This window comes from Melanostigma gelatinosum (genome assembly GCF_949748355.1).
Source record: "Melanostigma gelatinosum genome assembly, chromosome: 6".
NCBI lineage: Eukaryota > Metazoa > Chordata > Actinopteri > Perciformes > Zoarcidae > Melanostigma > Melanostigma gelatinosum.
In genome coordinates, this window is record NC_136639.1 from 2,147,963 (window position 1) to 2,170,465 (window position 22,503).

Below are 22,503 nucleotides of genomic sequence, written 5' to 3' on the forward strand. Positions count from 1 at the left end.
CTCAGCATGCGAGAGGTAGTCTGTTCAGATGTTTTGTTCAATAAAATGTTTGAAGACTTACGGACAAAAAACAACAGTTTTTGTCTCAGTGCACGGTTCAGTCCGTGGAGAACAGAATGGATTTGTAGTCCATCGCCCTAAACACTCGTCCACCTCGTCTTTTGTATCCTGCTTTTCACGGGAAAATTCCATTCCAGGCGACCGTCTAGCGTCCACAGATCAATGGGCGATCTCAGGACACCGCACGAGAGTAGATCCACAAAACAATGCGTTTTGGTGTTTCCACGCGTACAATTCAATGCTGGTGTTTGTTCCCCAACAGTGAAAAACAAAGGGAGAGAAACTAATGATCTACTGCCTCAAATCTCAGCAGTTTTCAAATCAGTTTTTCCATCCAAGTGTTTTCAGGGAGAAGAGTGTTTTCTTTCACACATTTTTAGACTGCAGCTAAAGTGGGCAACATTTTATTTTTCTCTTTTCTTCCCCCTGTTTATGCCGTTGATTGCTCGTTTGTCTGCATGCACCAACACCTTTAGGTTAAAACGGCAATGCAGCAAAACCAACAGTCAGGTTTAGGCAACAAAAGCACCAACAGTTAGGTTTAGGCAACAAAACCAAAGGTTAGGTTTAGGCAATAAAACCAACAGTCAGGTTTAGGCAACAAAACCAAAGGTTAGGTTTAGGCAATAAAACCAAAGGTTAGGTTTAGGCAACAAAACCAAAGGTTAGGTTTAGGCAATAAAACCAAAGGTTAGGTTTAGGCAACAAAATCAAAGGTTAGGTTTAGGCAATAAAACCAAAGGTTAGGTTTAGGCAACAAAACCAAAGGTTAGGGTTAGGCAATAAAACCAAAGGTTAGGTTTAGGCAACAAAACTAAAGGTTAGGTTTAGGCAACAAAACCAACAGTCAGGTTTAGGCAACAAAAGCACCAACAGTTAGGGTTAGGCAATAAAACCAACAGTCAGGTTTAGGCAACAAAACCAAAGGTTAGGGTTAGGCAATAAAACCAACAGTCAGGTTTAGGCAACAAAACCAAAGGTTAGGTTTAGGCAATAAAACCAAAGGTTAGGTTTAGGCAACAAAACCAAAGGTTAGGTTTAGGCAACAAAACCAAAGGTTAGGTTTAGGCAACAAAACCAACAGTCAGGTTTAGGCAACAAAACCAAAGGTTAGGTTTAGGCAACAAAACCAAAGGTTAGGTTTAGGCAACAAAACCAACAGTCAGGTTTAGGCAACAAAACCAAAGGTTAGGTTTAGGCAACAAAACCAAAGGTTAGGTTTAGGCAACAAAACCAATGGTTAGGTTTAGGCAACAAAACCAACAGTCAGGTTTAGGCAACAAAACCAAAGGTTAGGTTTAGGCAACAAAACCAAAGGTTAGGTTTAGGCAATAAAACCAACAGTTAGGTTTAGGCAACAAAACCAACAGTTAGGTTTAGGCAACAAAACCAACAGTTAGGTTTAGGCAATAAAACCAACAGTTAGGTTCAGGCAACAAAACCAACAGTTAGGTTTAGGCAACAAAAGCACCAACAGTTAGGGTTAGGCAATAAAACCAACAGTCAGGTTTAGGCAACAAAACCAACAGTTAGGTTTAGGCAATAAAACCAACAGTTAGGTTTAGGCAACAAAACCAACAGTCAGGTTTAGGCAACAAAAGCACCAACAGTTAGGGTTAGGCAATAAAACCAACAGTCAGGTTTAGGCAACAAAACCAAAGGTTAGGTTTAGGCAATAAAACCAACAGTTAGGTTTAGGCAACAAAACCAAAGGTTAGGTTTAGGCAACAAAACCAACAGTTAGGTTTAGGCAACAAAACCATCAGATAGGTTTAGGCAACAAAACCATCAGTTAGGTTTAGGCAACAAAACCAAAGGTTAGGTTTAGGCAACAAAACCATCAGTTAGGTTTAGGCAACAAAACCAAAGGTTAGGTTTAGGCAATAAAACCAAAGGTTAGGTTTAGGCAACAAAACCAAAGGTTAGGTTTAGGCAACAAAACCAAAGGTTAGGTTTAGGCAACAAAACCAAAGGTTAGGTTTAGGCAACAAAACCAAAGGTTAGGTTTAGGCAATAAAACCAAAGGTTAGGTTTAGGCAACAAAACCAAAGGTTAGGTTTAGGCAATAAAACCAACAGTCAGGTTTAGGCAACAAAACCAACAGTTAGGTTTAGGCAACAAAACCAAAGGTTAGGTTTAGGCAATAAAACCAACAGTTAGGTTTAGGCAACAAAACCAAAGGTTAGGTTTAGGCTAAAAACCAAAGGTTAGGTTTAGGCAATAAAACCAAAGGTTAGGTTTAGGCTAAAAACCAGGAAGAGGAGTGTTCTGTGTCACACATTTTAGATTGCAGCTGAAGGGCAATGTTTTTCTTCTTCGCCCCCCCCCCTTTTCTGCGGTTGTGGTTTTAACGCCTTTAATTGCTCTTTTGTCTGCATGCGCCGAGACTAATAACTCTCGACGCTGCGAATGGGCGCTCACAAAAACACACCCGTGGGAGTGTTGTAAGCCCTCGTGCAGCACACGTTAACTTTTCTTTGTCATTTGGAGGAAGGTGGTGGGCTTTAATTGGTGGCAGCGGTGGTGTTGTTAAGGAAGTGGGGGGGGGGGGGGGGGGCAGGACTTATTCCTCTGGTCTGGCAGCCTCCCCAAATGTTGTCTATCAGCTTATAAATCTAGCGACTAATGCAGCCAACAGACACACCGGCAGCAGACGAAGACGACGGCGAGGAATGGATGCGTGTTTGCATGATACATGTGTTTGAACTGCACTGCACCGGTAACCACAAGTGTTGCCAAATCAACAAGGATTATAACTGTTCTATGAAACATTTTAAAACGAAAAAACAACAACAAAATCTGCAGGAATCCGAACTGAGCATGAGCACATGAGTTAAACAAAGAGATCGAGAAAGTAACAAGTGCAAAGCTGCAACGAGGCAGCTGTGGAAACAGAAAGAAGCATTCTGAGAGGAAGAGAGGGAGGTGAGAGAAAGAACAGCAGACGAAGATGGAGAAAAAACACGGTGGAGAAAAAGGAGAAACTGTAATAAAGCGGGAGGGAGGGAGACAGATGAGGAAGCAGAGGGGAAGACGACATGGTGGGCAGACACGGTGGTCCTCAGACGTCTGCTCGTCCTCCTCATCATTCACTCGTCCCTCCTCTGCCTCTCATTCCTCCGTCTGAATCCTCCTTCCTCTGCTTTTGGCCGTCCTCTGTTTCCCAGCGTGTTCCGGAGGAATCCCTGGTTCACCGTCACTTAAAGGAGCATTCCACCTGAAAGAAGCAGATGATGCTTCAGCGCACTGGAGGAGTGTGTCGTTACAAAAACACAAAGTAGTCACGTGTCCACTTAATTCAGAACAACTGAAGACAGCAGCAGTTTATTCTGGATGTCACATTTCAACACAGCCTCACTGCAGTTCATGAAATAGTCAAGACATGCAATCTGTTGGTTTCATGCTTTTGTTTCTTTTGCTTTAGTTTTAAGCAACAAAAGCAACAGTTCTGCTCGTCAACAACTGCCTCACACACAAAAAGGCATTTCTGGTGTTTGGCCGATCGCCTGTTTCTGCAGCAGCATCTGCATGTTCATCCGCTGCAGTCATGCTGATCCGCTGACGTTAGACACCAACTGGGACAAGTGAAGCAGGTGAAACGTGTCTTTGTTTGACTGAACTCTTCTACTTTTTCAACCAAAATGATCATTCTGCATTAAAAACAACAATCTTAATGGATCCTCATTCAGAAGTTGTGTACACACAACACATGAATCAGATTTGATCGTACAATAGATACATAATTCTCCAGAGTGAGTTTATGAACAACGTAGCAACAGAGGAAAAACGTCTGTTTTAGAAAGAATTACGGAATTAGGCGTGAGAGAAATGAGTGAGGAGGTTTTCTGCGGACACTGATGTCGGAGGTCAGTGAGGTGGAGGACCCCGCCTCCCCTGGGAGCAGAGCACTGTGGGAAAGACGGCGGTCCACTCAAGAGCGCAGCTCTTCACCCCAACAGCAGATTCACGAGCACAGATGAGGCCGACGGGACGAAGGTAGAGTGTTCATCTGTGCTTCAGGAGAGTTGAGATGCTCATAAACTCTGATTCAGAGAAAACAAACGGTGAGAGAGAAAGAAAGCAGAGCACGGGTCGCTTGTGTGATCCTCCCACACGTCTCCCTCTGCTGCTGACCGGAGAGGAGGAAGAGGAGGAGGAGGAGGAGGAGGAGGAGGAGGAGAAGGGATGCAGGCAGAGCACACCTTACCTCCCTCCCTCCCTTCCCCTTCTTTCTTCCTCCCTCTGTCTGTCTCTCTCTCTTCACTCCACAGCGACAGCAGCACTCACCAACACACCACAACACACCACCGCTGGCACGCTAACACACACACACACACACACACTCACACACTCACGCACACGCACACAGTGAGCGGCATCCTCAACACAGACGAGGAGCCTTTGGACTGCTGCAGGCGAGGTGAGTGGGTAAACATCTGAAACCTCCTCTGTGTGTGTGTGTGTCTGTTGTGTTCAGAGTTTGTGGAAGTTTGTGTGCCTAGCTGTGTGTTTTGTGTGTGTTCATGGTGTGTGTTGGCATGTGTGTGTGTGTGTGTGTGTGTGTGTGTGTGTGTGTGTGTGTGTATTTACGAGGTACACTCGAGCAAATGAGACTTGTGTTTTGCACCAGACCAAAACAAATTCACAAAATAATGCTGACTGGCTTCGGGGAGTGTGTGTGTTTTTGTGCAGGCATGCATGTGTGTGTGTGTGTGTGTGTGTGTGTGTGTGTGCCTGGAGAGGCCAGATTCTGTCTTGAAACCTGTCAGCTGTTAAGAGATGTGTGTGTGTGTGTGTGTGTGTGTGTGTGTGTGTTTAACTTACTGAATTTTCTCTGAATCGAGTAAAACAAAACCTTTCATGTCGCACATTTTGGTTGAATATTAAAGTTCGGAGTCCTTTCAGATGAGGCGCTTGAAGCTCAGGCTCTGATTTGGAGATTCGCAGGTTGAAAATATCTTGACGTCAAAGTTGAAGCGGCTTAAATTAGATTGAAGGTTTGTAAGACGTTTGCATTTGAAAGAACTGCACTGAGTTGCCGGTTTATTGGGTACACCTAAAACTGACGGAGTCCAATCCTGCAATAAATCCAATCTTCATTCATCTTTAAAGACGCTTCTAAAAAGGTGCGTTGAATCTTCATACTCAGAACTGTTGCTGATACTTATGCAACAGCACTGATAGAAACAGGACGAGAACGGACATTTCAATGGTGTTCAAGCAACGGCCGGTATAACCAGATGTCAGTTTCATGTCCAGTCAACTTAAGGTTCACACATTCCAATGAACTCGTAATCATGTGTTCATTTGAAGGAGTGTTCCCAGCATGCATTGCATTTGGGTCAAAGACTTGGTGTGTATCATCTCGTGCTTGTGTCTCAGATCTTGTGACGGAATGATGCAGAAGCATCGCTCTCAGGGTCTCGGCTCTAAGACCGCCGGCTGCAGACGTCAGGGCAACACCTTTCATGACATGGAGTTAAACGCTGAAGCTCCGTCACGAGCGGAGGAACGAATGTGACCGAGCCTCCGTCTCACTTCGTCGCTAATGTCACAATCGTACCGCTGCACCTCGTAGACTTCAGTTTCTACCTGCAGGAAGTGTCTGTGCTCGGTTTGTATTCAGACTAACGCCGGAAAAAAGAAAATCAAAACGTCAACAGAAACTTCTCAAACCAATCGTGCAGCCTGATCCACCCCCTCTGTGTGTGTTCCCACAGTATGCAGCACTTCTCATGCTATCAGCTGATTGAATGGGCCTCATCAGTGGTTATCGCCTCCTGTCGAATGCTTCAGACGGGCTGAACTGCATCTCCAATGCCTTCTCACTCTGATGCACTGGGTCGCCCAGTTGTCAAACTCCCGTCATACCTACGACGGCCACTAGGTTGTCGTCTTCAGCCATGTAACTCGATGATAACAGTATTCTGAAAGCGCTAGTAGGTGTAGCCGGCCCCTTCTAGCCCACATTCACAAGGTTGATGACCAACAATAACGCCCGTTCGATTGGCTGGTAAAGATGGTGCGGTATGTTTTTTGTCAAGAGGATGGTGATACTGCGATACAGATGTGGTATTTCTCTTTGGAGAAGTTTCATGCAGGTGGCGCTCTTCACCTGTTACGTCTTGAACGTGAGTATTTGATACTGTATATATGGAGACAGCAGTCCTTGTGTGGTTTATATATCAATAAGAATCTGTATTTCTTTGGAGTGGCAGCTTTACCAACTTCACAGACTCGCTCCGAGGAGTCTAGTGGTCAGAAGTAAGCACTAACCGGCTCTCTTGGCTTCCGGAGAACCTGCTCCGGAGTCCTTTCGAGTGAATGTAACACAGATGAACTGAGTTTGAGTTTTTCTGGGAAGAGCGAGTCAATAAATACGTCAAAGAGTTCAAGTGCGAGCCGTCCACGCCGGCCTCAGTTTGCCCCGCTGACCTCTCCTCAACTTCTCAGACTGCCTCGCTTCCTCCGTCTCCTATCCTTCAGCCTCCCTCCCCCGTCTCTTGAGTCTGTCTGCCCAGCTGTCTGTCTGTTGGCTCTCTTGGTCTGTTTTTGTGTACAAGAGGCCGAGGACAGCCTGGATCCATTTTCCACTTTGCATGTGCACTTGAGAGGGGACGGCCACTGAGGAAGGAGAAGACGGTTTGGCTGATGGAGCAGAAGGGATGAGTCTGCCCGCTGACAAGCACACATCCGGTTTTTTATTCTCGTGTCGTTCAGGAGAAAAACAACACCAATGGAAAGTCAATTAGTAATGAATTCATTTTGTGGTGGAAACACAAATTGAAGGCATCCAGGTGAGTGAGCAACAATCAGAGGTAGTGACGTAGTATTTAATGTCCAAAACGACCACAACAAGCAGGACATTCATCCACACCGACTCCACGTTGAGGTTTTGTTGCCAAACCGAACATTTGTGAAAGTTTTCATCGACCTAATTACGTGGTTTTGCTGCCTAACGTTCATTTTGTTACCCAACACTACGTTGGTATTTTAAGCTCAACCATGTTTTTCCCAAACTTAACTCATTTGTTAGTTCTGCGAATGATGGGGAACCATCTAAAAACGATATTTCTTTATCTGCTTCTCAGTGAGTGACAGGGTGGAGGTCCTCTAAAGGACGTAAACAAACATGTTCATGTATGCGGATGAAATTGTGTTAACGGGATTCCAGTCCGGTGAAACCGACACTGGGGGACATTTGGTCCGGACGGACCTGTGATTGGGCAATAAGGAGCCCAACGACGGGCCGGGACGCCGGTGGTTTGATATTGATGTTACAGGTGGTCAATGGTGGCTGGCTGATATCCTGTATTAGATAATAAACGTCCTGTATCGGTCTGATATATCGGTCTCACTGCTCCACTGCAGCCTCCCAGGGGACAGACTGCTGCTGCTGTCTGTCTGCTGAGGCTGCCAGCGCTACAAAAACAAGACGGCGAGGCGAGGGGCCTCAGGGGGCCTTCAGGGTGGGGGAGGCACAGGGGGGAGGGGAGGGGAGAGACGGCGAGGATGAGGAGGACTCTGTTTACTTTGTCCTCTGGGAAACGACAGCAAAGCGGAGGAGGAAGGAGGAAGACCCGGGCTGCACGAGGAAGAGGCAACGGGCCGGTTCTAGGTGTGTGTGAGCTTCAGCCCAGTGAAATAGTCACCAAATTAAATCTTTTGGTTTTCTGTACAGGGACACAAACTTCACTTTTTACGAAAAATAATGGCAATGAAAAGTCAATTAGGATCCTTATTCCTGATGGACACACAGATAAAATGCATCCACGTGACTAAACCACAGTCAGAGCCAGTGACACACTTTAATATGCAAAACGACGACGATTGGTGGGTCCAACAAACAGGACTTTCAACCTTCAACTTTCTAAGTTTTGTTGTCTAAACCTAACTGCTGGTTTTATTCCAACAACGGTGGAGCGTGAAGGTGGAGGTGGCAGCTGAACACTATGAAGCGTGAAGGTGGGGGTGGCAGCTGAACACTATGAAGCGTGAAGGTGGGGGTGGCAGCTGAACACTATGAAGCGTGAAGGTGGGGGTGGCAGCTGAACACTATGAAGCGTGAAGGTGGAGGTGGCAGCTGAACACTATGAAGCGTCAAGGCGGGGGTGGCAGCTGAACACTATGAAGCATGAAGGCGGGGGTGGCAGCTGAACACTATGAAGCGTGAAGGTGGAGGTGGCAGCTGAACACTATGAAGCGTGAAGGTGGAGGTGGCAGCTGAACACTGTGAAGCGTGAAGGTGGAGGTGGCAGCTGAACACTGTGAAGCGTGAAGGTGGGGGTGGCAGCTGAACACTATGAAGCGTGAAGGTGGAGGTGGCAGCTGAACACTGTGAAGCGTGAAGGTGGAGGTGGCAGCTGAACACTATGAAGCGTGAAGGTGGAGGTGGCAGCTGAACACTGTGAAGCGTGAAGGTGGAGGTGGCAGCTGAACACTATGAAGCATGAAGGTGGAGGTGGCAGCTGAACACTATGAAGCCTGAAGGTGGAGGTGGCAGCTGAACACTATGAAGCATGAAGGTGGAGGTGGCAGCTGAACACTATGAAGCGTGAAGGTGGCAGCTGAACACTATGAAGCGTGAAGGTGGAGGTGGCAGCTGAACACTATGAAGCGTGAAGGTGGCAGCTGAACACTATGAAGCGTGAAGGTGGAGGTGGCAGCTGAACACTATGAAGCGTGAAGGTGGGGGTGGCAGCTGAACACTATGAAGCGTGAAGGTGGGGGTGGCAGCTGAACACTATGAAGCCTGAAGGTGGGGGTGGCAGCTGAACACTATGAAGCGTGAAGGTGGAGGTGGCAGCTGAACACTATGAAGCATGAAGGTGGGGGTGGCAGCTGAACACTATGAAGCCTGAAGGTGGGGGTGGCAGCTGAACACTATGAAGCGTGAAGGTGGGGGTGGCAGCTGAACACTATGAAGCCTGAAGGTGGGGGTGGCAGCTGAACACTATGAAGCGTGAAGGTGGGGGTGGCAGCTGAACACTATGAAGCGTGAAGGTGGGGGTGGCAGCTGAACACTATGAAGCGTGAAGGTGGGGGTGGCAGCTGAACACTATGAAGCGTGAAGGTGGAGGTGGCAGCTGAACACTACGAAGCGTGAAGGCGGGGGTGGCAGCTGAACACTACGAAGCGTGAAGGCGGGGGTGACAGCTGAACACTACGAAGCGTGAAGGCGGGGGTGGCAGCTGAACACTATGAAGCGTGAAGGCGGGGGTGGCAGCTGAACACTACGAAGCGTGAAGGTGGGGGTGGCAGCTGAACACTATGAAGCGTGAAGGTGGGGGTGGCAGCTGAACACTACGAAGCGTGAAGGCGGGGGTGGCAGCTGAACACTATGAAGCGTGAAGGTGGAGGTGGCAGCTGAACACTATGAAGCGTGGAGGTGGGGGTGGCAGCTGAACACTGTGAAGTGTGGAGGTTTGGTTCGTCGTATAAGAACTTCCGTCTTCTTTCAGCCCTGGTTTGGGTTGGGGAGATTGGGTCAATGATGGTCCTCTCCAGCATAGTTGTAGAAATGTGCGTCAGCAGCAGCAGGGAGAGTGAGTCTCTTTGAGTAAGAGGAAGTTCTCAGTGTGTTCATTCATGCAATCTTGTCTACTTCAAAAATGGCGTTCCCAACCAAAAAAACTGCATTCTCAATTACGTCTGGAGGGAAACGTAAAAACCACTGAGTTATGTTTCAGTATAACATCACAGTTTGGCTTAAAATCAGTGAACTAGTTCCATTATTTAAGTTACAGACGCAAACTAAAGTCAGTCAGCGTTGAGTTTGGACACAAACGTCGGAATTCTGAGCGACAGTCCTGTAACGCAATCCGAGAGAACGTACGTTTTGACAACAGTTTCTTTGTACGTTATTGTTTAGGCCATTTGCATACCTGTACGTGCACATGAGCATGAGCGTGCACGGTGTGTGTGTGTGTGTGTGTGTGAGTGTGTGTACTCAGTCACGCCACTGGCTGAGTGTATACACATGTGCAGCTGTGTCTGACTGAGTGTCCGTCTCCTCTGTGTGTGTGAGTGTGTGTGTGTGAGTGTGTGTGTGTGTGTGTGTGTTTGGCAGCTGGCCGGGCTCCAGCTGCGTCTGGTTGGATAATGAAGTCCAGGTGCTGCAGCGCCTGCCTTAAGACACCTGTCACCAATATTTAGTGCCAGAGAAAGCCAGACTTGCAAACAGGGCGAGACGAGCTGTTTGCTTATTTGAACAAGGCTGCCTAACTGGACCTGAGGACACGGGACCTTCTGTGAACCCTTTCCTAGAAGCTCCGTCTGCATCTGTGTGTGTGTGTGTGTGTGTGTGTGTGTGTGTGTGTGTGTGTGTGTGTGTGTGTGTGTGTGTGTGTGTGTGTGTGTGTAAGCGGTATATGCGTGTGAACGCCTCCAGGAATCATTCAGCTCCCCCCCCCCCGACATTTGCTGATTCAGACATTGCAGCTAAGAGTGTTTCCCTCGAGTTTCGTCTGAAAAACTTGAATATTTTAGTGGATTTGTGTTTTCTGCTTTCAACGAGAGTTTCCATGACACATTTTATTTTTCCTGATCAGGTGATTTTAGGTTCAGGCCAAAAGGACACAAGATCAGTGCAGTGTGCGTTTGTCAATGCATCAGAATGCTTCAATGTGTGTGTCTAGGTATGAATACTCTCAAAGTATGTCAACATGTGTGTAGACTGCAAGTGCAGACTACCCCTGTAGCTACGACTTAGTACTTTTCCATTTGTATAACCAGTGTCTTACAAACACTCAAATATTAGCAAATGATCATAAAGTACACAGCTTCTTAGTCACAGTTAGCTGTTTACGTTTGAGATGCAAATCAAAGGCTTCATTGAGCCATTGGATTTGTAGAACAGCAGAGCCCCGCTTGTCCTGTGTGTCTGTGGCTGTTCCTGTTCGCCTTTACGTGCAGACATCTACATTTCCTTACAGTCTGAGGAGCCAAACAAAGGCCTACCTGTGTGAAGTCCTCGGAAACTTACCTTCACCCTTCCAGCACATTGGGGCTTGTTTAACTTTAGCACGGGCCCCTCGGCCGTCCAACTCCCCCGTCTCCAACACCTGCGGCCTCTCAACAGCCCGTCTGTGTCGCCCTCCACCTGCCAGCGCCAGCCGGCCACGGACTGCCAGCACACTCGCATACCTGCAGCCGGCGCGCATTACCTGAGAACAACGCGCGTCAGGCTGCCGTGCCGTTGTTTCGCCGGCGTTTTCCCTGACGGGAAACAGTGCGTACTGGGTTGCATTTGAAGCGTGGGTAGCACTTTATAATAACTACACACTATGAAGCATTAGTTAAGTATGAGTAAACACTTAATTCATCATTTATAAAGCATTGTTCCTTCATTAATAATTCATTAGTATGCAGTTCATCAGCCACTGCTGGCCTTTCAATGTCATTTATAAATGCTTTATAAGACATAAACAGTCCTCACTTTAGATGAGCTCACATAAAACACTTTACTAACGAGTAGTAACTACCTTAATAAATCATGAATTAATCATGAATTGCAGTATTAATATGCGTTTATAAAGCATATATTAACACAGTCCCTAACCATTATATATATAAATACATGAATAAAGTACATCTAAATAAGTTATTAATCATTTACTAACACTTTATAAATTATCGTATTAATCATCTACAACTCCTTAATAATTGGTTTGTAAAATATATAATACTTCATTTACAAATGGGGAATCCATCATTTATAAAGTATGAAAACACAATAATGAAGCACATAATAGACGGGCTTATTAATCAAGAATGAAACATTTATAACTGTTGTTATAAACTGCATACTAATGAATTATTAATGTGCTTAACATTGTGAAACGGTTGTTGTAAATGTTGTAACAAGCGGTTAACGTTGTTACACGTGGTTAAAATTGACAAATAGTCGCGTTATATTGTAACAATTGGTAAACTTCTTGAAACAGTTGTTAGCATACACATGGCTAACGTTGAGAAGCTATCGTAGTTAACCTTGTGAAACGTTGTAACGTTGTGTTTAACATCGTTACACATGATTAACATGGATAAATAGTCGCGGTTTGCATTGTGACGCATAATGTTGGGAAAGGGTCGTGGTTAACCAAACATGTACTAAACAGTATAACATGGTGGCGGTTAGGTTTACATTCTTTTTTTTGTTGTTAAATCAGTGATCAGTACAGAACAGCACTTTTGCAGCTCCAGCTTTCTGCACCTATAGGTGCTGGGCGTGTCCACTTTCTGCTGTACTGCCTCTTGTGTCTTGGATCAACACTGATGTGATTCTCTGTCAAACCTCCTGCTGCCTGTAACAGGCAGCAGCAGCTCTTCAGGTATCCCCTCCTAAACAACCACAGATGTTCTTACAGGCGAGGGATTTCACTAAGGAGTCGTAAAGGAAATATTACGACCACAAATGTGTTCTCGTGGTGTGAAAAAAGAAGAAATCTAACTCCAGGCCCTTCTGTGGGTTTGGAAGCTGAGGAGCTTCAATTTAGAGAAACGTGTAAAAACACCCACAAGTCTCGGCAATATGCTTTCACCCACATCTCACATGAGAGCCTGGCCGTGGGTCATTATTGCCACGAGGACTCATTAGTGGTGAAGATATTTCCCGTCATACCCTTCAGCCTTTGTTGAAGACTCATCACTGGGTGCTTCCATCAGAAACACAGACGGGTTTCTGGACCAAATTCCCTTTCTCAGTCATAACTTTGGCTGAAAACCATCCATGTATGACGTTGGTCTGAGTGTTGAGAGGTTTCTGATTCCTGGCAGATGATTGTCTTTCATTTAAAACACAAGGCAGATTTAGACAGAAACCATAAAGTGTGACATTTTTCTCTGTGTTGAAGTCCTCTGAAAAGTGAAGTCAATACTTCATGTGTTGAAGCTGCATTCTCTCTAGTGTCCACCAGGGGGCGACTCCTCTGGTTGTATAGAAGTCTATAGAAAATGACTCTACTTCTCTCTTGATTTATTCCCTCAGTAAACATTGTAAACATGAGTTTATGTCTCAATCTCTAGTTTCAAGTCTTCTTCAATACAGCATGATGTTCATTTAGTACATTATGGTCCATTTAGAGTCACACAGACCATAAAGCAGGGGATGCTTTAGGGCGGGGCTACACGCTGATTGACAGGTCTCTAACGTGACGCTGTCCGGTCTGGGCGTTATTTTTGTATTTAACCCATTCAGTGTGTTTTCAGTTCATGAAAGTTATTTGTAACCTTTTTGGTCGCTTTAAATGTCTTCTTCCGCATTTGGTAGTGCTTAGCTCCAATGTCTCGTGTCACTTCTGGTTGAAAAAAAACCCAGACGGCGTCGGCCAAAACCCAAGATGGCGATGGCTAAAAACCGAATTTGTATAAAACCCACGTCAAGCGTGAGACAGGACGTTCAGAACGGCCTCTAAAGAAGTCAGATGACGAGCGACAAACGAGTAGGAAGGATGGATGGGTCAAACAAACACACACGAGACACAAGCATGCCATGCTGAACCAAAAGTTTATTTTAATTGACTTTTGTTCCACAACTTACCTACTTAACTACATAGTTACGTAACAAATGTAGTTATTTTACCTAAACCACGATCTTTCCTTCACCTGACAGGTATTTGAGCTGCCTAAACAACAAGTTCTGCACTACAGGGGCTTGATCAGACACACTGTTTGCTTGTGTTGCTGGATATTCATTGGACAACGCACAAACAATAAGAAACAACTTTTCGTTAAATATCATACAAACCGTTGTATGAGGATAAGCGTTGGCCTGGGAACCTTTAGTACCAGAAAGGTCTCTTCTGTCACCAGAAACTTTGTCTTTTTTGTCCACATATTCAACCTGTCTTTCTGTCTCTCTGTCTGTCTCTGATTGACCAGGATGAGGGTGTCGTCGTGGGAACAGTGCGGAGGGACGGGCGTGGTCCTGCTGGGCTTCCTGGTGCTGGCCGTGTCTGTGGGGAACCCGTCCACCAGAGGGCTGCAGGTACACAACACACAGGAAAACACTGCTGATAGAAATCTGATGTTTTCCTCCTCTACCGTCTGTGATTGTGACGAGAAGACTGACTGTAACATTTCCATCATTTCAGCTGCCTGCTCTCCTCAAATCTACTTCCCCATACAACAAAACTGCATCCTGGATTTTAATTAACGTTCATGTCACCACATTCACTTGATAACTTATGTTACTTTGCAGAATAATAATACAAAATAGAATCAATAAATAAATGATGTGTTATTATAGATTTAGATAAAACTTAATTTATCCACATGGGAGAGATTTACAACCTGCACAGAAAATAAAGTACACAAAATAATTAAAATGAACTACATTTACCAGCAGCAACATAAAAGTAATGAACACAAAGTAATCAATACATTTATTTCAACATTATTCTGAAATTGGCAATTTAGCATTATAAATACTTTATTTTAAGCATATTTTGATTGTAATAATTGTACTAAAGTAAAAACTTTGAATGCAGTACTTTCATTTGTTAGAAAGTATGTCTACTCTGTGGTATTACTACTTGAGATCTGCATACTTCTTCCAACTCTGCCAGTTTGTAATTAAGTGGGTCAGTCACATAAACATAATTAGTTATTTCATGAATGATCATTCTTGAGTATTAATCCTGTTTTCCAAGTCGGAAGCTTTTCAAGTCGACTCTTATTCAACCAGTAGCATGTTGTCTCCACTTTACAGGTTTCTCTTTCAGGTGCAGTCATGTTTCTTCATACGTTATTTACATGTACTGTATGTACTGTATCCCGAGGCTGCTTCCATATTTACATTCACCTGAAACTTCAAACTTAACTACACTGGTTACACTAATACATTGACAGATATGTTAACATCCTCGTGTGAAAAAGAGACAATTTCAGGACTGAAAAAGGCAAATGTTTGATTGGAGTATTTGTAGAATAGATCTGAAAAAAAGTAAAATGAAACCAAAAATTTAAAGTCTAAAACAAAAAAAGAAACAACATGCAAAGTACAAATCTCAACTTTAAAAAAGAATCTGAGGACTCTGATAAATCGCTGTCAAACTGATCCACCAGTCGGCCAATCCGTTTCTCTCTTTCTTTCCTGTCTCACTCTCTCTGCACTCATCTGTCTGTCTCTCACTGACGCTCTCTGTCTGGTATGTCCAGTGTCTCTCGTCCTCTCTTCACAGCTGCTCTGTCTCACACCTTTACAAGGAGCTCAGTGCACATTCCAGCGGTCACTCTGATGAATCTGTCTGAATGAAGGGACGCAGCCATCGGCCTGAAGTAATGCTGCTCCTGCACATCAGGAATGTGTGGAGTGCTGACCGTCTTCACACGTTGGAGCCTCAGAACAAAACACTCTGACGCTCATTTATTCTGACTCTATTTGGTTCTGACGCTCTCCGTTCTGACCGTCCAATCATTTGTGTGCATCTGAGTACTACTTAAAATATCACAAGTACTGCAACTGCTGTTACTGTCCCTAACACCACCACGTATACTACAACGAATACTAGACTAGTGTTTCAAATACTACCACAACGGCGAGTACAAATTATACTTTTACGGCAATGTTTTACGTAAGTAAAAGTAGAAATACCACAGAGCAAAAATATCTGTAGCTAAAGTTATAAAATACATGTACTTGAGTATAAAGTAGCATGACATGGAAATACCTCTAAATTGTAGTTAGGTACAACTCCTGATTGAATGTGCTTAGTTAAATGCCAGTTCCGCTTTTACTACAACTATTACCTGCATTACTACTATTACTACTACTGTTACGATGGCAGATTGCCATTTTCAGATAACAATACTTTATTAGTACCACAGCGAGGACATTTGCAGTATTACAGCAGTAAAGGGGATCGTGCAACAAGAGGCATCAGTAAAAAAGAAAACAAGCACAAGAAATAAGTACTCAAACAGTAAAGATATAACAAATACGTTAACCGAAAAACTGAAAAAGGATGTAATGGGACTGAAAGGTAGAGTTCACATTATGTGACTTATGAAATAGGAAATATGAATGTGATTGGGTTTATGAAGTCATTGGTCCGTGTTGGCAGTAGCAGCTTGGCTGTGGGCCAAAAGTGCCCCAGATCAAAAGGTTCCCTTGAAAAAGCTAAAGGTTAAAACAAAAAGGAACCAGCCACATGTAAGGTGCATTACTGTGGCAGGATGGAGATTCTGGACCAAAGATTTACCAACTGCAACAAATCACAGACAATCATCTTTGAGATGTACAGGCCTTGTCTCAGAAAGGTTAAGTTGTGCAAAACCCAGCATAAGAGCTCATGGTTGGGTTGTGGCAATGGCCGTGCAGCCCTCTTTGAATGGATCCAGATTTTTGTAAATTCGGTATATCATTTAGTTTACAGCTCAACAATACCCGATGTGAGCCGAAACATTTTGGTTTGTTGCAAAAATGATGGCAGATTCAAATGTTTCTACAAACAGCAGCCTCTCCACGGGTCTCAATACTGAAAATAATGAGTAATGCTACGACTATAACCAACAACCCACGTGTGTTTGTGTGGTGTGTGTGTTTCCAGGATGACGGCGTGGCGTCCAACAGTCTGGAGGAGGAGCTGGAGGTCACCACGTACTGGTGGGGCGAGTGGGCCAAGTGGACAGCCTGCACTCGGGCCTGTGGAGGGGGAGTGATGTCACAGGAGAGACACTGCCTCAAACAGAGGTCAGTCAGTCTGCACACACACACACACACACACACATTTGTAATTCTTTACATTTTTGAAAGTTTTTTTCTGATGGAATTATTTGTTCTCTCCATCAAGTTTCCTTTTCATTGGAACTTTTTAAAAAGCATCTCGTTGTTTACAGCAAGGACCTGCAGCGTGTTCACATACCGTACACACAATGTAATAAGTGAAACATGGTTCAGTCCAAATTGTTTTATTTGCTAGTCTCTTTACCATAACCTCGAAAGGATTAGTTTGACATTTTGAGAAATAAGATGGATACCACTCATCGATATTCTCATCTTACTCTTGATAAGAGAGCAAAATAAACGTTTTTCTCCAAATGTTCTATTAACCAAGTCTTAAAACTTGTAATTAAAGTTTAAAAATGTGGGGAGCAGCTTGTTGTCCTCAGATGGAGGTGAGTCCTCACAATGTACTGTAAACATGTGTGTATGCACACAGATACACACGTGTGCTCGTTCACACCCATAAAAGTTATACTGGCAGTAATAGGAATGCATGGAAACACAAATGCACAAGCACGCTCAGTTACACTATGTGTGTGTGTGTGTGTGTTTATTTAATATTTAATAACTTTGTATTGCAACCAAAACGATTAAAAATATATATTGAACTTGACAGCCAAATATTTTACAAAATGATGGATTCATTTTGTAGACTGGTACACTTTAAGTTTAGCTGACGGATCATGACGCAACTTCTCAACCACATTTCTTTTAAAGAAATTTGCTGTTATTTCTCCAAATGCTTGTTTTCTGTCCAAAGAAAGAAAGTTGCAGCTGGGAAAGACAACATGACCTGTACAGGAACGGCTAAGAAATATCATCTCTGCAACGCTGAAGTGAGTCAAAGACTTGCGGTTAATTTTCTCATCACTTCATTTCACATCTGTATTAAAACAAACACAGTCCTTCTGACACTAGCGGACTGCGGTTGTGGCCGGCGGCCTGCAGGCGTGACTGCATGTAGCTGTTTGAAAGTAAAGCCGGGCGGGGCTCAGCGCGATCGTGCATGCTCAGGGAACCATCCCTGCACAAATAAACGCTTAAAGATCATTTATTTGTATAACATACTGTAAAATGGAGTCTTAACAGGTGTGAAACAGACCTGTTTTGAATGGTCTGTGCTGTCTCTTCACTGCAGGAATGTCCTGCCAGTGGGAGAAGCTTCAGAGAGGAGCAGTGCTGGTCCTTCAACTCCCAGCTTTTCAACGGGAGGAACTACCAGTGGAAACCTCTGTATCCTGGTATTAACGCTCGTAAAAGGCCTTGACAACTCTCGTCACCCGATTAAACAGACCAGAGGTGGCAGAGGTCTTTGCTGAGCTGCTGAGCTTCGACATGCCCTGCATCCAAAACAGTAGCATCCTTCAAATCACTTCTTTAAAACTGTAACTGCCGTTAACGTAGTGTGTTCTTTTATAACCTGGTTCTAATAAATACCTTGTTGGTGAGTTGGTGAGGTTGGATGAGTGACGAGGGATCAAAAAGACTGATGGGTCAAAATAACTACGGTATTTGACAAATAAATCAACATTTACTTCTTTCACACGGGGCATGAACCTGTTTGAGTGACTTTTTGCCGTCTTTACACTTCCTGGGTTGTGATTATGTTGAAACTTACTATTTGCTCGAGTGGAATATATATATAAATTACAGCTCTTTCATTTTTCGTAGGTATAGCTGGGAACGCTGTATGAGTGTTTTTTAGTCGCGACATTGAGAAGAGTTAGCAGTGCTTCACAGCAGTGAGGAGGAAGATTTAGGTACAAGTAGAAATGGTTGCAGTGTTATTGGTTGTAAGATGAGCTGTGTTCCTCTCCAGACGACTACGTGCACATCTCCAGTAACCCCTGCGACCTCCACTGCACCACCACCGACGGCCAGCGGCAGCTGATGGTGACGGCGCGAGACGGCACGTCCTGCAAATACAGCAGCTACCGCGGCGTCTGCGTGGACGGTAAGTGTGAGGTGAGTCCAGCTTCTTCTTTTACTTTGTACCCTCGACCTGTTTCACGCCACTTTAGTTGTCAGCGCCACTGGACGTCTGTCAGAGGTGTAAAGTTACAAAAGAAACTTTAATAGAAACGAGAGCGTTACACAGTGATTCCAAAAGTCCAACTAAGAACTGACCACCACTCGTTACCCCAGGGCGTTCAGATTCAGAATAAAAAGCTGCTTCTTTGTGACTTTTCATAAATATTCTGCCCTTAAAATGAGTTATTTGTGATGCATGGCCTCTTCTGTTCTCGGTGCATTTCTTGTTCGATAAATCCATCACTTAACAGCCACCAATCACACAAGAGATTCGTCATCTTTCTTTGTTCTTAGCTGTTCTGATATTGGAAAGTGTTGTCTGGTATGTGTTTATTTCTCTTCTGTTGGCATCACATCACTTAGCTGTCTGTCTGTCTGACCCATCATCTAATATTCTGCCCTGTGTTACAAACATTTTATTGATTTTTCTCAAATTCAAATTTGTGAGGCTGCAAATAATGCAGATACCGACGTGACACTAGGAACTCATGAAAGGGAAGCTGTGAACTTATTGCTTCAAATGACTACATTTACCATCAGCACTGATCGGACATCCACGAAAAAAGTGACGAACTTTAATGTTGATGAAATGCTCTGGCCAAAAATCTTAACATTAAAACATGACAGTAGACAGTAAAACATGAATTAAAACAATATGTATATTCATCAGAAAGAAATATTCTTTAACATGATTCATTTTATGTCACATTCTTTATTATTACAAAAGAATCTGCATCATTACCATCTTATCTCTGGTCATTGAATTAATTCAGGGTTTTTTATTTTTTATTTCATTTTATCTTCTCCACCTCCACTTCCTGCTTCGCTGCTCAGCCTATCGGGTGTGACGGAGTGCTGTTTTCCTCCAACGCCTTGGATAAGTGTGGAGTCTGTCAGGGGGACGGCAGCAGCTGCAGCAGAGTCACCGGAAACTTCCGCCGCGGCGCCACGACTCTGGGTGAGCCTCTGGCTTCAGTCGTCCCAGGCTGTCCACCCACCAATACATATAGAAATGTATCCATAGATACATAGACGTCATCAGACATGCATTTTGACTTTCTTTATCCCCGATATACACACAACATTTTAGTGAGAAGTGAATTAAAGTCATCAAGATTGGTCAGAATACTCTTCTCGGGTAAATTAACAATATGAAAATATTTTTTAAACGCGTACGGTGACGCTGGCTTCTTTCTATTTCTTGTCATCAAGGTTACTCTTTCATCACTCAAATCCCCGAAGGATCATGGGACATCCAGATCATCGAGAGGAAGAAGTCGGCCGATGTTCTCGGTGGGTACTTCCTCTTCTCCTGCTCCTCACACACACACACACACACACACACACACACACACACACACACACACACAAACAAGTGTGCAACAATCAACGCTCTTTGGTAATAATGTGAACCTGATGGAGGCAGCATGTTTTTTTTCTTTGATCTTGTCCCCCAGCTGTTACCGACCAAGCGGGCAACTTCTTCTTCAATGGGGCCTACAAAGTGGACAGTCCCCAGAACTTCCACGCGGCCGGCGCCGTCTTCAAGTACCGCCGGCCCATGGATGTGTACGAGACCGGGATCGAGTACATCGTCGCCAAAGGCCCCATCGACCAGGCCATCAATATTCTGGTACACCTAACCTTCCTCTTCCTCCATGCTCACCTGCTGCTTCTTCATCATCATGGAGCTCACGGTTCAATTAGTGATTGGTGACCACGCAACGCTCCGCAACGTCTCTTCTGTGACCGACTCTGCTTGTTGCTGGTCTGAAGCCTGTATGAACTGAGCCGGCCTTCACTCGCTGTTGTCTCGTCACTCAGGTGTGGAACCAGAACGGCCGCACGCCGTACATCACGTACGAATACACCGTCCTCCGAGACTCCCTGCCACCCGTCCCGCCCCCTCCCGTCTACACCGGATCTGACACCTCAGCCGGAGAGGTTTCGGTGGAGGTGGTGGGTCCGCTGGCCCCTAACAGCAGTGTTTACGACCAGGCGGCCCCCGAGAGCCAGCCGGAGCCGGGAGGTGCCGACGGGCAGAAGGGCCAAGAGACCAACGAGGTGTACGAGGAGACGGCGGCCATCGACTGCGACCAGGACGCAGCGGCTGCCCCAAAGTTTACAGGTAAGGACCGTCTGTAACACCTGAGGTCGTGTGTGTCGTATCTTGACACTTGACACTTGAAAGTTTACATCCCGCTCTCTCTTTCTGTGTGTGTGTGTGTGTGTGTGTGTGTGTGTGTGTGTGTGTGTGTGTGTGTGTGTGTGTGTGTGTGTGTGTGTGTGTGTGTGTGTGTGTGTGTGTGAGATGGTCCTTTGGAGCTCTGCATTATTCATGCTGCAGACACATAAAGCGAATCAGCTGCAGATGAAAAATTCAGAGTTTCGTTGGTTTCGTGTTTTTTTATTCTTTTCCCTTTTTAAAAAGCGTCTGCGTTACAAACATGAGCGTTCTCTCGTGCAACATGACCAAAAGAACAGATTGTACTTGAATAAGATAGTGATTTGCTCTCCATGCATCGCTGAATTTTCCCACTTTGATCCTCCAGAAGGAAACAGCAGCCATACAGGCAGCACTGTCATCCCTGCCCCCGCTGGTGGGCCCCTGGATACGGGGCCAGACTCCCCAAACCTCATCTGGAGGGTCCTGCTGGACGGCCGCATCGGCCCAGACGAGCTGCTCGTCAACATCTCGACCAATCAGCTGCCGACGGAGGGAGACGGCTTGTTCTCGTCAGAGGTGGGACCGTCGGAGGTGGACCTGAGCAGCCTGGACCAGGACGCACCGTTCGGCGTCAATCACACGCTGGAGTTTACCCTCGGACGCAAACGCAACGACAGCGGAGACACTTCCTTCCAGAATAAAACAGTGCAGAGCGGTGGGAGGACCCCCAGCCGCTCCAACAGAACCAGGTAATCCAACAGAATCCAACAGAACCAGGTAATCCAACAGAATCCAACAGAACCAGGTAATCCAACAGAATCCAACAGAACCAGGTAAACAGAGCATCAAGTACATCAAATCTCAATAAGTTTTTAGTTGATCTGCAACAGAGATCCAGGTACAGATACAGACTATAAGACAGACAGACAGGTACCGACTATAAGACAGACAGACAGGTACATGTACAGACTATAAGACAGACAGACAGGTACAGACTATAAGGCAGACAGACAGGTACCGACTATAAGACAGACAGACAGGTACATGTACAGACTATAAGACAGACAGACAGGTACCGACTATAAGACAGACAGACAGGTACATGTACCGACTATAAGACAGACAGACAGGTACATGTACCGACTATAAGACAGACAGACAGGTACATGTACAGACTATAAGACAGACAGACAGGTACAGACTATAAGGCAGACAGACAGGTACCGACTATAAGACAGACAGACAGGTACAGACTATAAGGCAGACAGACAGGTACCGACTATAAGACAGACAGACAGACAGGTACAGACTATAAGACAGACAGACAGGTACAGACTATAAGACAGACAGACAGATACAGACTATAAGGCAGACAGACAGGTACATGTACAGACTATAAGGCAGACAGACAGGTACAGACTATAAGGCAGACAGACAGGTACATGTACAGACTATAAGACAGACAGACAGACAGGTACAGACTATAAGACAGACAGACAGATACAGACTATAAAACAGA

The 22,503-nt window shown here is 44.9% G+C and overlaps 1 protein-coding gene across 1 annotated transcript in view; it reads left to right on the top strand.

Moving 5' to 3' along the window:
• Nucleotides 1-13,942: 13,942 nt before the first annotated feature.
• ttc16 (tetratricopeptide repeat domain 16) overlaps nucleotides 13,943-22,503 on the top strand; it is a gene marked incomplete at its 5' end in the record, with an annotated part of 16,294 nt that continues 7,733 nt past the window's right edge. Inside the window, 10 exons of the mRNA XM_079270661.1 lie at nucleotides 13,943-14,047; nucleotides 16,611-16,753; nucleotides 17,547-17,622; nucleotides 17,925-18,027; nucleotides 18,606-18,751; nucleotides 19,652-19,775; nucleotides 20,030-20,110; nucleotides 20,275-20,450; nucleotides 20,642-20,945; nucleotides 21,370-21,733. Coding sequence (XP_079126787.1) covers nucleotides 13,943-14,047; nucleotides 16,611-16,753; nucleotides 17,547-17,622; nucleotides 17,925-18,027; nucleotides 18,606-18,751; nucleotides 19,652-19,775; nucleotides 20,030-20,110; nucleotides 20,275-20,450; nucleotides 20,642-20,945; nucleotides 21,370-21,733 — 1,622 coding nt within the window. The remainder of the gene's footprint in view (nucleotides 14,048-16,610; nucleotides 16,754-17,546; nucleotides 17,623-17,924; nucleotides 18,028-18,605; nucleotides 18,752-19,651; nucleotides 19,776-20,029; nucleotides 20,111-20,274; nucleotides 20,451-20,641; nucleotides 20,946-21,369; nucleotides 21,734-22,503) is intronic.